The sequence below is a fragment of the Oncorhynchus nerka genome, linkage group LG18 (assembly GCF_034236695.1).
Source record: "Oncorhynchus nerka isolate Pitt River linkage group LG18, Oner_Uvic_2.0, whole genome shotgun sequence".
NCBI classification, from domain to species: Eukaryota; Metazoa; Chordata; class Actinopteri; order Salmoniformes; family Salmonidae; genus Oncorhynchus; species Oncorhynchus nerka.
Window position 1 is genome coordinate 47,250,482 of NC_088413.1, and position 15,923 is coordinate 47,266,404.

The 15,923-nt window shown below is 45.0% G+C and overlaps 1 protein-coding gene across 5 annotated transcripts in view; it reads right to left on the reverse strand.

Annotated features, from left to right (window-relative positions):
- Positions 1–15,923, reverse strand: part of setd3 (SET domain containing 3, actin histidine methyltransferase) — a 71,673-nt gene that overhangs the window by 6,462 nt on the left and 49,288 nt on the right. For 2 of the 5 annotated variants that reach the window (XM_065004151.1, XM_065004150.1), the window contains exons 8-13: positions 15,574–15,688; positions 13,481–13,555; positions 11,814–11,980; positions 7,840–7,925; positions 6,969–7,129; positions 6,531–6,827 (exon numbers count right to left, since the gene is read on the reverse strand). In XM_065004151.1, coding sequence (XP_064860223.1) covers positions 6,531–6,827; positions 6,969–7,129; positions 7,840–7,925; positions 11,814–11,980; positions 13,481–13,555; positions 15,574–15,688 — 901 coding nt within the window. Of the gene's footprint in view, positions 1–4,589; positions 6,828–6,968; positions 7,130–7,839; positions 7,926–11,813; positions 11,981–13,480; positions 13,556–15,573; positions 15,689–15,923 lie in introns of those variants that run through there. The other 3 variants (XM_029687703.2, XM_029687704.2, XM_029687705.2) reach the window with 2 other exon arrangements.

Here is a 15,923-nt window from a genome sequence, read left to right on the forward strand (position 1 = left end):
CTCAAGTATTATTTTACTGGGTGACTTTCACTTGAGTCATCTTCTACTTCGGGATCTTTTCTTTTACTCAACTATGACAACTGGGTACTTTTTCCACCACTGCTGAACCCGAAAGATGTTTACGTTAATCAGGTTGATGCACGGGTGCGTCAGCAGACTCTGAAGGACTAAGTGAGCTCTTCCGTGTCCATGTAACAGAAGGACACACAGTGCAATGCGAACCGATCAAAAGAGACACTTGGTTGACACTCGTGTACAGAAACCGAATCGTCACACATCTCTATTTCAATTGACTAAATAAAAATCAGACCTAAAACTGGAATGCAGTGTATCTTGATATCACTTCCTCTCTTCCTCCACCTGGTTCAATTCATTCCTGGAATCCCCAAGTTGCCCCTTCTCTCCATCCCGATTTATCTGTGTTCATACAACGAACACCGTAGCGGTGAATCCTGCTACTGTAGTAGGTATCATTTCACCTGTTTAAATCTTAAAACAGGAAAGGGGGGGGGGGGGGGGCAGGAAAACGTACCCACCCACTCTCCCTCTTGCATTTCAGGCACTCCCGCTCCCTCTCTCCCACACATTATTCACACCCTTTTCACCTCACAATCCTCTGCTTGCCAATCACTTTCTCGCACATGTCACTTCCATAAGGCAGGCAGATGGAGACCCAAACCGGGCCGGTCACGCTAGGCCAGAGTCCCTCCAACCCCCCCTCTTTAATAATAAATGGACACTTCCATTATGAGCTCTGATGCTGCCTTCAGGCTCAGGCAGGCTCACTCATGCTACGGGACGGGGGACGGGGGGTGGAGGAGGACAGGGGTTGGGATGCGTCGTTCCAGAGTTTGGGATGAGGTGAAGGAGGGATGAGCGGTAGGGGATAGCACCAAACTCTATCCCCTACCACATTTTATTTGACATGAAAATAGAGCTCTTTGGCCACACACACCACTGGTGGGTTTGGCGTCAAAAAAACAATTATATGCGGAAAAGTACCTCATACCTACTTGCAAAACGTGGTGGTGGATGTTTGATGTTATGACGCCATTTTGCTCCCACTGGTCCTGGGGCCCTTAAAGGTCAACAGCATCATGAATTTGACCGAGTACCAGGACATTTTAGACAAAAACCTAGTTGCCTCTGCCAAGCGGCTGAAACTTGACTGCAAGTTGATCTCCCTGCAAAATAATAACCCCAAGCATACATAAAAATGTTTTTAAAAAATGATTCACAAAGATATGTTTAATTGACCACAAAAATCAACATTTTGTAATGGACATCTCAGTGTACGGACTTGAACCCCATTGAAAACCTGCGGATTGAATTGAAGAGGGCAGTCCAAGTGCAAGACAAACGATATCAAGGATCTGGAAAGATTCTGTACAGAGGAATGGTCTAAGATCCCTCCCAATGTGTTCTGCAACTCAATAAAACCTTTTAGAAAAGGCTCAGTGTCATTATCCTCGCAAGGGGAGAGGGTGATGCAGTACTGAAAACAGGAAAGCCAATCATCTTTAGCCCTATATTTGAGTTTTTTTTATTATTATCACTTAATACAATCTCTTTCTCTGAGCAATTGTATTAGTATAAAATACTACAATTTCCCCAGTTCTAGAGCATACAATACAGCTCAGTATTTGTATCATTTATTTTATAGTCTTTTTTGCTCATCTTTATCAAGGGTGCCAATCATTTGAGATACTATTTTTCCTTGAATTTATTTAGCAAAAATATTCTCTTTAAAATAAAAATAAAACTCTGCATTGTTGGTTAAGGGCTCGTAAGTTAAAATTTCACTTTTAGGTGTATTCGGCGCGTGATAAATACAATTTGAACACGTAGCTATTGTAAAACACTGTGTGTGTGTGAGACAATTACCTACAGGTTAACCTCTAGTCAAACTGTACCGGTAAGCGTGGACAGACAGCGGTTGACAAGCAGTAGTGGAACTGGTTACAGAAGCGCTGTGGGCTGAGTCGCTTGTGCTTTTAGCACAGTACAATCCTATCATCTCTTACTCATGTGGTCGCAATAGACTCACAACCCTGAGTGCAAACGGTAAACCAGTTTCCGCCGTGGAGTCAATTGTCTGTGTGCTCGTGATACTGTAACATACAAGCAATGTCTCAAGTGTGAATGTGTGTGAATGTGCATGCCTGAGTGTTGAGTGTCTGTGTTCTTGTGTCCGTCTGTATGAATGCATGCATGCGTTTGTGTATGGGTGAGTGAGTGCGTTTGTCACACTGGGCTCTGAAAAAGTGATGGAATTAGGGCCCGCCACCTGCGACATTTGAACTATGACCTCTGCCCCAAGTCAGCTGATCAGGACCCTGGAAAAGAGGCTTTCCACTGGCCCTCTGATAACCCAGATACGTGAACATAGGCAGAACCCGTTACTGCAGCACACAGCCCTCTACTGTACACCAGCCATGTTACACTGTAGGACATTTAGCACGTTTCAACTCCGTGTTTCAAACATTCTCTTAAAATTGCACTGATGACATGCTCCCTACACATGACCCCATTATCCCCAACCACAGCAATCACCTGATCCCCCTCCTATCCTCCACCACCCATCCAAAACCTCCATCTCTTCTTCTCCACCCCCACCTCAGAGCAGGACACAGGATGCTATTGGTAAATAAACACTTGCATGACAATGGGCCCTAGCGTTGGGCTGGGCTGTGGTGGCTGCCATTGTATATTTATAGGGAGTTGAGTTCATAATTCATGGTGAAGGATTACTTTGGAGTCGATGGTCCCAGGCCTTCTATCCTCTCACGCTCTCCTCCTCATCCTTGCTTCCCCCTGCTCTCCCACTACAGCAAGCTACTGACACAGAGAGCACTAACAATACTGGACATGTGCAGGACTGCCGCTCTCTCCGCTGCCCACCCCCATTATAATAATATATTCAAGGATTAAAAGGGGGGTTTTATCTTGGAGCTCCCATGCATTATGAATGGGGAATTTCAAAATTTAATTGCCCCGAATTAAATGATTCAAGATAATGTTTCTTTTATAAATTCGTAATAGGTCCAGGGGGCAGAGGAGGAGGGGGGGAAATACATTAAATAAAACTAAACTAAAATAAACCCAACAAAGGAAAAGAGAAAGAGAGTGGGGGGAAAAAAAGGGATGCTGACCTTGTGCCCCCGGAGGAGTGTAAGGGCTGTTTGGAGAAGAGAGCAGGAGAGAAAGAAAGAACAAGGCTGTACACGAATAGGAGGTGAGAAATTAGAGTCACTTTAATCTGTGGCGTTTCCATGTGGACAGTTTCATGACTATTCTGTGTTGTCCATCACAACCTTCTGTCACTATCACACAGGACCAACCTCAAACTACTGCAATGTGGTGAGCTGGACTGATCCTAGATCTGTATGTTGTACAGTGTAAGAAGTATTGTGCCAACTTGTCACCGTACTTACACTGCGTTTAAAGTAAAGGTTAGGGTAGTCTCGCGGGGCCATCCTTTCAAACCTGGTCTTGTTGACAGAATGTGAGAAGCCTTGGTTCCCCCGAGACTAGAGTTGCTGTCATGTACGGTAACAATGAATCATTTCAACAGTTACACTGTACTTACAATAATCATCATACGGCCACGAGAACCCGGCAAAAGTCTAAACGTTACCACCAACTATCACTGTCAGAGGAGTTCGCTAAAGCACAGAGTACAGATCTTGGACCAGGCTTGTAAAGGTAGCCCGAGTGCTCGTCTGTTTGTGTCATCATGCCAACTCCTTGTCACTCATTGGCTTGACAATGACAGCAATGGGGTTGGGCAAGAGCACAAACAGACCTGGGACCAGGCGAAGAGGCGAGCTGGTGAGGACTTTGTGGCTAGATAGAACAGGGTGCTGTGAATTGCTTGGAGAGTGTGATTGGTTAAAGCAATAGGAAGAATTCTCAGTAACTGTACACTACACTAACTGGAAACAATCTGTAGAGAAGCAGCAGGTAAAGACTAGTAGAGAATCGTACAAAATGGCAAGTAGCGGTGGTAGTCCAGTGGGAGTCAATCAAAATACAGGAACAAAAAAGTCCATGATGAGAGGTCGGAGTGCGACAAAGTGCAGTATGCAGCAGGAAACATGGTGATACTTCAACAAAGGTAGAAAACGAGCCCCTTTTATAGTTGTGTTATACAGCAGAAGACACTTCGGAGCAACTCTCATATTGCGGTTGGTAACAGCACGAACAGATAGACGAATTAGAAGTAAGCAGCGCGAGCTAACACTTTGGAGTAAGGCGAAAATAAACGGCTTGTGCATGGCCTATTAAAAATGGCCGCTCAAATCCGTCCGTCCGTCGCGCGGGGGGGGGGGGGGACGACGAGTCTGCAGCCGCCAATGAATTAGCTCCCTGTGCCGACATGAACCGCTGTCTGCTAACAGATGAAATGACAATAACAGTTACTGTTCTGGAGTTACGGGGTTATTTAAGAGCTTAGGCATCTAACGGAGAGAGAGCTAAACTCCACATCATGTTTCGATAGCCATTTAATGGCTAACACAAAAAACAAACTAAGCTGAACATAGAGCAAATGTCAATACAGACAAAAAAAACATACGTTGAAAATGAGCGATTGGATCAGAGACCTCTTTATTAACGATTTGTTTGTCTCGTTTCTGGTGTGGAGGGAGGAGTAACAAAAATAGTTTGCACCGTTTCAGGATGTCGAACTACAAAACCAGCATCTAAGTGAAATGAGCAGAAGTCCTTTGTGTGAACCACGTCTTGTCGTGTCTTGCTGAAGGTTCGACTTCGTCACCATTCTGACTTATGGCTCTCATAATATGGACTAGCGTTAGTCATATTCTTCATCACAACAGAAACTCATCCTTGGTTGATTCAATTTGCAACTTGAAGAGCTGAGGTACATTCATAATAAAGTTTTAAATGAAAGAAAAAAAAAGGCCCAAATCACCTGATTTTAGGCATCAAATTTCACTCAATCAACACACATATTATCCTTTCCATTACATTTCAAATGGTACTTCATACTCTTGAGTAAAGAAATAAAATACTTTTTGTTCCCAGAAGAAGTGCACAGGTAATTTTGTGCCAGCAGTTTCCTTCAGTTGTATTTAAAATGCTATTGAGTAAAACCAGGAAGTGCAGTGCGAGAAGAGAGAGAGGGGAAGTGATGATCTCAAACAGACAACAAAGAGCCAGAGAAAAATATTGTGAAATTATACTAGGTGTGTATTAAAAGGTGCAATATGCAGAAATCACTCTGCCATTTCCTGGTTTCAAAAATTCTAACAGTTTGCCTAATTTCAGTTTGTGACAAAACAAACCGCTGTGAAATATCTATCAATAACCCTAAAAATGGTATTTCAGTTGTTTGAAGCTGGTGTACTAAAGCGAAAGTAAAAGACTCAAAAACTAAACTTAAGAATAGGAAACATAGAAATAGCGTACATAGAACTGATCTAACACTTCTTAACCTTACTATCAATGAAAATGACAGATCTAAAAATCCCATTGCTATGTGAATTTGGTCAGGTTTCCCAAAAAGTAACACATATTGCAGCGTTAAGATAAACTACAGTAATAAACTGACAGAGGTAAAGGGTTAGGATGAGATTTTGGCTTGCTCGAGACTAAATTAAATACAATTCAAGTCTAATCTAATTCTTTCCTTCTGTCCCACCTACAGTAGTGGAACTGAAACCAGGGTCGTCCCCTGCCATTGTTAATCCCTACCGTTCTCTCACAGCTTGTATGTGAATAAACTCAATGTAAACCAGTAAAGCACTGTTCAAACCTCAACAAAAAAAAAAAAGCCAGTTTTTCATGTAAATGACAAACTTCTAATGCTCAGACAGAAGGCCGATGGGGGAGACACACTGACTGGCAGTGTGCAAGCAGTCGGCAGCGGTTGGTAGGTAGAAAGGCACCAATAACAAAGCCATGGAAGGAGGGACGAACCAACGAAATGGACAGATAGTGAAAAGTTCTACCATTTAAAAATTCAAATTCTGTTTTTTATTTCTTATTCTTAGCTCCTTCTTTATTTCTGAGTCACTTTAGAGAGACAAAAATAAAGAAATATAAAAGGGCTGACTGACTGGCTGACTGCTGCTCTTCTTCTGCAATAACGGTTAGCTAGATTATGATTCCATCTATTCACTGTTGACTTTGGGCTCGTCTCCAGTTCGTTCCGCACTCAGGTCCAAGTCCACTCCCACTCCGTTCTTGGTTTGGCCTTCCCGTTCCTGGGTGGTTGCAGGGACAGCAGTGTCAGGCATGGTGGAGTTTGCATCCACATTATCCCCCTCCTGAGCAGGGCTAGTGTCCTGGGCTTGGCTAACACTTCGGCCTGCGTCTGAGGAGATTGAGCTAGCTTCTTTGCTAGCCTCCTGAATCGGGCTAGCGTCTCCAACCTCCAGGACTGGGCTAGCGTCCTCCGTCGGGCTAGCATCCGTACCATTCCCGTTCACCACCACCTTCCCACCATCCCCGTTGACTATGAGGGGGGCTAGATCCCTGGCTGCGCCCCTGTGTCCCAGCTGCTGTACCTGAGCCAACACCTGCTCCACCGCTGCCTGGTCATCTCCCTCCTCGTCCTCCTCCTCTAGTTTCCTCAGGATGATGGGCAGTTTGTCGTCGGCTTCGGCGTTCTCCAGCAGGGCGATGTCGCTCTCCTCATAGCGGGGCAGCGGAGCGCCCTCCTCCTGCTGCTGCTGGAAGTGCAGGCGCTTGGCCTTGCCGCTGGCCACCACCTTCTCCAGGATCTGCTTCTCAGCCAGGCGCAGCTGGATGGCCACGCGGGAGTGGAAGGAGAGGCCGGGCTTCTCCAACGCACACTGGTCATCCTGGAGGACAGGGAGGTGGGGCGACATTGGGAAGAGGGTAAGCAAGTGAGGTAGAGGGGAAGGGAGGGGGAGACAGAAAGTGAGTCAGCAAAGAGAGAAAATAAAACAATATGGCGGGTGAGCCATGTTGTCCTTACTGACCTGGGAGCTGGTCTTGTAGGTCTGGAGCAGCAGGGCAGCCCTGGTCTCCAGGAAAGTCCACAGTTTGATCTCATTGTCCCAGCTCACAGGGAACTCTGTGTTTCCCAGGGTGAAGATCTTATTGATGGCATGTTCTCCTACCAGGTAGTCCTTCAGTTCTTCTGTGGCGAAGAGGGGTTAAAATGGCAGCGAACCAGAATGTCAGGACCAATACGATTACACAGAGGAAACAACATCCAGCTCAACTCAGCTGGTCTTTAGAGCTAAACATGTAACAATGTTTCTTAGTTTTTTTTTTAAAGACGTCAATTAAGCTTGGTGACATTAATTAAAAGCTTGAACATTAGAGTTAAGATAAAGGGCTGTTATTCTACAGGCCGAGTCCCCAGGTATTTAAACCGGTAGCCAACTGCTGTCTTCCCAATCTGCCTTTTGATTGGAGCAATTACATAAGGCTTGATTACCCCTGAGAGGGAGACATGAAAGGATCGGAGGTTGAGTGCCTAATGTGTTCACACGCCACACACACACACCTGAGACAATAGACAATATATATATCTGTGTGGCCTGAGGTAGAGGAGGCCTGTCTCCTACAGAAGCTGTAGTATGCTAGCCAGGCCTGGGTTCAATTTCAAATCATTCAAATACTTTGAGCATTTGCTTTAGCCTGCCTGGAGAGCTACACTGGTAACCTCGATCAAGTAATGTATTTGTATTATTTCAAACTGGATTTCACGTCCAGGTATCACTCTTAACCTCTCCTCGGCCGTTGCTGGTATCGTGCCTTAGCGTGCGACAGGCCTCGTGACCGTGCGGGGATCCATAGGCAAGGTCCCGAATCGATGCTAGCATTTACGCTTGCGGGTCTTACCCTCGGTCATACAGAAGACTCTGAGGAAGGCCAATAGCTGGGCAGAGATTGGAGGATCGCTGCAGTGCAGGGCAAATATACTAGACCTGATGAGAGTGGAGAGAGGGAAGAGAGGAAAGAAAAAGTGAAAGACCGTACAGTCACAGCAACTTCTCTATTTCCCATTACACACACCTTAGTTAAACCTAGACCAATAAACCTTACCAGGACCATTTAAACTCCCCTGTGGTTGATCAGGCTCTGTCAGAGCTTCAATCTGCCTTTGTTGCTCAGCAGAAAGCCTTAGTTGAACTGAAATTGGTACTTAATGCATGTAAAACCAAGTACATGTTATTTTCCAAATCACATAAAAAGCTATCTGATGATTCATGTCTTGTGAAAGGTGCCCTCATTGAGGCTGTCCCCACCTAGAAATATCTGTGCGTCTGGATTGAGGAAAAGCTATCTGATGATTCATGTCTTGTGAAAGGTGCCCTCATTGAGGCTGTCCCCACCTAGAAATATCTGTGCGTCTGGATTGAGGAAAAGCTATCTGATGATTCATGTCTTGTGAAAGGTGCCCTCATTGAGGCTGTCCCCACCTAGAAATATCTGTGCGTCTGGATTGAGGGAAAGCTACGTTTCAAAAAAACATGCTGGCGAGTTAGTAAAGAAAATGAATTCAAAATTGGCTTCTTCTATAGGAAGAGGTCCCACCTTTCGTTAAACAGCAGAAAACGAATTATTCAGTTAACATTCATTCCGGTTATTGACTATGGCAATAAATCTATATCAGTGGTCGCCAACCGGTCGATCGCGATTGACTGGTCGATCTTCAAGATATTCCTAGTCGAACACCAAATATTTCTGTAGAAAAGCCAACGAACGATAAAGGCTTGCGCTTCTTTTTAAAAAATCATGTTGCGTTGTTGCCGGTAGGTGCACTTGATTCAAAAGTCCTGCGCATCGGGTAAGCAAAGTGTTCCCATGAGACAAACTCTGCCTACCAGCAAAATCGGTGACTAAATCGAGTGCACCTACTGCGCTGCCCAATCGAATAGCTCAAAATCACCGTGTCTACAGATCTTCCGTGTCCCTGGCCACAGCCAAGTTTAATAGGCTACTAGCCTACGTAAGATTGAATAACTTTAAAAAAATCATGACCACAGAGAGACTGTCAATGAATACAGCAAAGTGATGCTGTTTTTATGACCGAGTTCATGTTTAAGTTTATATTCAGCACTGTCACTGTTTTTATTCAACACTATATTTTGTTATATGCTCGGGCTGCAGCTGCAACAAATGAGTAGCCAAGTATCGACAGCCCTGCGTTTTATGATTATTAGCAGCTCGTCGTGACGATTTTAATATGAAGGAATATTTCACTTTCTCTGGTCATAGAAACAACATGAATTTGTGCATGAGGCAGATGCGACTCCAGTTTCGCCATAAGGTGGAAGACTGTGTCCCCTCTCTCTGATCAGTCTCACCGGAGGAAAGGAAGGAGAGAGCAGGTGGAAGACTGTGTCCCCTCTCTCTGATCAGTCTCACCGGAGGAAAGGAAGGAGAGAGCAGGTGGAAGACGGTGTCCCCTCTCTCTGGTCAGTCTCACCGGAGGAAAGGAAGGAGAGAGCAGGTGGAAGACTGTGTCCCCTCTCTCTGATCAGTCTCACCGGAGGAAAGGAAGGAGAGAGCAGGTGGAAGACGGTGTCCCCTCTCTCTGATCAGTCTCACCGGAGGAAAGGAAGGAGAGAGCAGGTGGAAGACTGTGTCCCCTCTCTCTGGTCAGTCTCACCGGAGGAAAGGAAGGAGAGAGCAGGTGGAAGATGGTGTCCCCGCTCTCTGATCAGTCTCACCGGAGGAAAGGAAGGAGAGAGCAGGTGGAAGACGGTGTCCCCTCTCTCTGATCAGTCTCACCGGAGGAAAGGAAGGAGAGAGCAGGTAGGTGGAAGACGGTGTCCCCTCTCTCTGGTCAGTCTCACCGGAGGAAAGGAAGGAGAGAGCAGGTGGAAGACGGTGTCCCCTCTCTCTGGTCAGTCTCACCGGAGGAAAGGAAGGAGAGAGCGGTTGAGAAAAATCTCTTTAAACGGCCAATCCGACTCTGGCATCCTTCTGGAGCTCAGACTTCTCGACCTGAAGATCACGGACGTGGTGATTTGACCTCGTTGACCATCAGATGCAGGTACCGTCAGTCCGGTAAAATAAAATAGTTCATTATTTAAATTCATGCTACAGTGCCTCACAGGTGCTAAACCAACTGATCTATTTTGTTATCAATGCTCGAGATTTGAAATATAATATGGTCTGATTAACAATATTGGCAGGCCAATCATATAGCCAATATGCTGTGATTATGTACTAGGCTTGCTGCCCAATCCTCATTCCCACAAACCTGTTTGAGGTTAATGTACATAGAAAATATCTGAGCAGTAGATATCAGCTTGCTTTTTGACTGCGAAAGTGACCGACTCAGAAAAGGTTGGTGACCACTGCTCTATGTGAATGCAGCGGTCACTGTATTGAAGCCATTGGACGCCATTGATCATAGCCCTTTATTACGGGCGATGTGTACAGTACAGAATTTTGCATTTTCTATGAGAATGTGGGCTGGCCCTCGTGGTCTCGTAGATCGCTGCGTTGCACTGTTTTTTTTGTCTATGAAGCCCTCTTGCATAAACTTCCCCCAACCTTACCTCATTGTGAACCTATAGATGTACGGGCTACCGGACCAGTGCTCAGGGAGGGCGAACTCTGAACATCCATCTCCACTGGGTTGGGTAGATCTGCTTTTCGTTTTACGTGTGGAAATGATAGACAATGTACTTTAAAATTGAAGGAGTTGGTGCCTCTAGGGCATTTCGGACGGTTATTAGGGTACCTTTCAATGAATAAAGTGTCTGTTTATTATTGGGTTTGGCTTTTTGTGTACATGTTTATACTAGTGTTTTAAGGTGTATATAAATGTGTAGTTGAATGAGTTTGTGTATTGCGGCGCTATACGGGGCTCATCTGGAAAAGAGACCTGGGTCTCAGCATCGACTCCCTGTCAAAATAAAGGTTCAAATACAAAACTCACAAAGACGTCCACAGTGATCCCTGTATGGCGTGACGCATATAAAACCCTGACCCGTAGGTTCAACTCAGTGAAGGGGCTTGGCAGGTACAGTTTGTGTTAATGGAGGTTAGTGGCCCATGGCGAACTCAGATGCTTAGTATAGCCGCCACTGGTCCATGGTTAACCAAGACCCACTCACATTTAGCATCAGCTGAGTGGAGGGCAAACCCTGATCCCCCGAGGCATCTTTAACATACACTTAATCAATTACAAGTAAATCTTTCATTACCACGGGATATTCCTGGTGTTTTAACCGTGCCGCTTGTAACGGAGAGAGAGAGAGGGGAGAGAGAGAATATAAGAGGCAGAAAGAGAGAGAAGGGAGGGAGGGAGATACCACTTGGTTTCTGTTCCGGCCCAGCAGAAAACGTTGCAGTGTTGTCTCAGAGTAGGCCTCTATACCATGTGGGGTGCGTTTTTCGACCCACAGCGGGCTCTGGTCAAAAGTAATGACCGCATTAAAGGAATGTTAAACCCCTTCCTGGATGGCCTAAAGGCAGGCAGCACTCCAGGAGCACGGTTGGCCAGCCCTGGAATAGTGATGCAGCCTTCATGTCACAGTGCAGCTGTTGTTTTCAGAGTAAATTCTCCTCTCCTGTATGTAGTGTTGTGATAGCGATGGGCAGAGAAGTAATGTAATAGTAATGCTGCGAGACTAGAGCCTCGGTAATGTGTTTGCAGTGTAATAATGGTGGGCCATGTCCTGCCAATTGTCACATTGATCAATTCACTGAAATTCTGGAAAATATTGCCCTCCTGAAATTACCCGTCTCTGACATAATGGAGAGAGATAATTTGTTTTCTCTCGCGCCACCCCCTCTTTCTCCCTCCATCCCGCCGAGGGAATGCCTGTGTGCGTGTCGCGAGCCTCTCTACTTACGAGGGGATGCCAGCGCGAGCCAGCACCTCCGCCTTCATGGCGTACAGCCGTTCACTCTTGGACACGCCCAGTTTGATCTTGACCCTGTCGTGGGCGTTCTCCTGGAAGAAGAAGCCGTTGTGGATCACAAACTCAGCGTTGGACCGCGTCCCATAGAATATGTAAATCTGAGGACAGACGAGAGAACAGTCACTCACTATTAAAAGGGGAAGTTCAGTATTTTACAACTTAATGTTAGACGGTTTTTCTCCCTGAAAACAGGAAAAACTGTATATAAAAATGAATAAAATTGCCACTACAAACGTTAGTATTTCATTGGCTGGCAGCTAAAGTCAGCTGAACTTCCCCTTTATCATCCGATTCGAACTCAACCTCTAGAAGGTTCCTGCAGATTGGATCATTTGGATGTAAGCAATGTGGTGAACATTCCACCCACTATTCCTCTGTACCATTTTCCATCATAATCATGTTATCATTTCTGATCTAGTGGAAGCTACACATGGGCACAGAGAATCCCCACACCACTCCACTCGCGGACGGCTCCAACATATTACATCCACATTTACAGATAGCAGAAGGAGTGTGAGAGGTAAAGGAGAGCGAGAGACGGGGCAGGGGATAGAGAGGAGGAGTGATAAAGCTTAGGAGGGAATGTAGCTTAGTGGTTTGTGTGTCTGTGAGCTCAGGCAGGTTCCACGTCCAAAAAAATGGCACCCTATTCCCTATATAGTGCAAAACTTTTTTTATTTTTTTTTACCAGGAACCATAGTGCTCTGGTCAAAAGTAGTACACTAGATAGGGAATAGGGTGCTATTTCAGACACATCCTCTGTGAGCTCTGGGCACTTCGGCCGGACGATGACATCTGCCGGAGGAATCATAGGATCAAGAGGCTCGACTCCCCATCACCCCCCCCCACACACACACACTTCGCTGTCTCTAAATCTTATCAAATAATTCCCATTCTAAAAAGAGAGAGGTGGAGATTGGGAGGAGAGGGAGCTGTAGAAGTTAGTGGAGTCCCGATTCTCCACCCCTCTCCCAAAGCACGGATTTAACAACTGGAAACTCCCTCCAGCCAATAAGTCAGGCATGGCCCAGCTAACTCACACCCAGCCTGACCTTCTCCCACTACCTGACATACTTAAAACAATACCTTTATTTAAACTAGGCAAGTCAGTTAAGAACAAATTCTTATTTACAATGACGGCCTACCCAGGCCAAACCCTCTCGTCACCCGGACGACGCTGGGCCAATTGTGCGCCGCCCTATGAGACTCCCGACCACGGCCTGTTGCGATACAGCCCGGGATCGAACCAGGGTCTGCAGTGACGCCTCTAGCACTGAGATGCAGAGCCTTAAACCGCTGCGCCACTCGAGAGACATAACATCAACACTGGACACCAGTCAGTCATCCAGTCAGGAACCAACCACCTTTAAATTGATATACACATCCATGATGCAATTGGATCGTACGCTTTGTACATAACCCCATAATAACTCAACATTATGTACAGGACAAATATGTAAAGTAGGTAAGCCTTGTTTAAGGCAGAACGGCCCACAGGATCCTGTCCCATCTCCTGTTTGTCACGTGAGGTACATCCCCCCCAGGACAGGACGCTAGTTTAGTATCGTAGCTAAAGAGTAAACGGCGTCCAGACCCACCTGGTCGTTCTCTTTGTAGTCCTGCAGAGCCACACACTCACACCGGTCATCCTCCAGGTTGTAACCAGTGGTGATCTGAGAAACACACAACAGGCAAACTGCAGTTCACGGATTGATTAGTGACATTCGCATTTTAGTTCTTATCCAGAGCGACTTACAGGAGCAATTAGGGTGAAGTGCCTTGCTCAAGGGCACACCGACAGATTTTTGTTCGCCCAGTCAGCTCAGGGATTCGAACCAGATACCTTTTTGGTTTCTGGCCCAACGCTCTTGGTTTTATATGGACTGGTTCAAATCAAAGTGCATTTCAAAACGTAACACACTTTACAGTGAGACATTTAAAAAGGTGGTTAAAAAAGTGCAGAGCTGCAAAGTGACGCTCCTTCACTGACTGGCGAAACAATTTACAGCATGTTTATTTCATATACTGTACGTGACCAGCTAATCTAACAAATGTACAATATTTTCACTCCTAGTATGAGACGAGCTGCATATCAAATCCTCCATTCGTTCGGTAACAAACTCAAGGGACTAATGAACAAAAATCATCAAGTGAATTTATTTCAAAACATGAATGTGTTGGTTTAGCATATGTAAATCAATGAGTATATCAATACAAATAATTCCTTTATCCGGATTTAGTGAGAGTTCACAAATGGGCAGAAATGAAGGTAATTGAACGAGCCCACACCATTCCTCACCCGTGAGCAACACTGCAGGAAGTGGGGCTGAAGACGAGCAATAAAAATGTGGGAATGTGTCGGCGGAACATGTAACCCCCTTCTTATTAAACTAAAACCTAGGGAATACACAGGAAGACATTTTATTACATGTCTTTAAATGACTCGCTTTGTCTACATATCAGGCTTTCACAAATCAAAGGGGCGTAAGATGCAGTTTACATGCACACGCAAAGGAGGAGATATTACCGCTCCTTTACAATCAGTCACTGAATACAATCAAAGCCAAATGATTGTGATAAATCAAAAAAAGGACCCATGAGATGAGCGTAACCATCTTAGGAAATCTACACACTGGTGTGGTTTCTCTCAAATCTACACACTGGTGTGGTTTCTCTCAAATCTACACACTGGTGTGGTTTCTCTCAAATCTACACACTGGTGTGGTTTCTCTCAAATCTACACACTGGTGTGGTTTCTCTCAAATCTACACACTGGTGTGGTTTCTCTCAAATCTACACACTGGTGTGGTTTCTCTCAAATCTACACACTGGTGTGGTTTCTCTCAAATCTACACACTGGTGTGGTTTCTCTCAAATCTACAATTATCTACAGCAGCTTTTTTTACAACAAAAAAACGAGGATTTTAAAACTTAATTTAATTAAAACCTCTCGCACAGTGGGTAGAGGATGTTCGTGTGCAGTTGTGCAACAGGCCGCGCAACAGGCCCCGTTTCAGGCCGCGCAACAGGCCCCGTTTCAGGACATGCAACTTTTCAGCAGTGGTGGAAAAAGTACCCAAATTGTCAAAGATAGAAAATGACTCAAGTAAAAGTCACCCAGTAAAATACAACTTGAGTAAAAGTCTAAAAAGTATTTGGATTTAAATATACCTAAGTTTCAAAGGGAAAAGTATAAATCATTTAAAATTGCTAATATTAATAAGCAAAGCAGACAGAAAACATAAATAAATAAAATGATGCTTTCATTTACAGATAGCCAAGGGCACACTCCAACATCATTTACAGATAGCCATGGACACACTCCAACATCATTTACAGATAGCCATGGACACACTGCAACATCATTTACAAACTAAACATTTGTGTTTAGTGAGTCCACCAGATCAGGTAGTAGGGATGGCCAGGGATGTGCGTGAATTTGACCATTTTCCTGTCCTACTAAGCATTCAAAGTGTAACGAATACTTTTGGGTTTCAGGGAAAATGTACGAAGCAAGAAGTTCTCTTTAGGCATGTAGTGAAGTAAAAAATAAAAAGTTGTCAAAAATAAAAAATTGTAAAGTACAGACACCCTCCAAAAAATACTCAAGTAGTACCTGAAAGTATTTTTACTTTCCACCACTGCGTTTCAGCCGTGTTATAGTGTATAATAACGTGTTTTTAGTACTCACCAGACCGTTGGTATGGTTACACATGTCCCAGAGGGGGATGAGGGCGAGGGTGACACGGCTACCGTCCTCTGTAGGAATCTGGTTCTGACGGGTCATCACCGAGGAAACCGCCCATCTATAAGGGTCAAAGGTCACGGTCAGCCAATTATCACATCAGCAACAAGACCCACTTTCCTGGACTAACCAATCACAACAAGGGCCCTGTGATTTCCTGAATAGCTGTTGGTTGTAGCCTCAGGTGGTCGGGACATTCGTCCTAAATCATAACCTTAACTTTAGTAACATTTGAAGTGCGCGAAACTAAGTGTTTGTCCTAGTGACCACGGTTGTGGATGGTACAGTAGGAGATT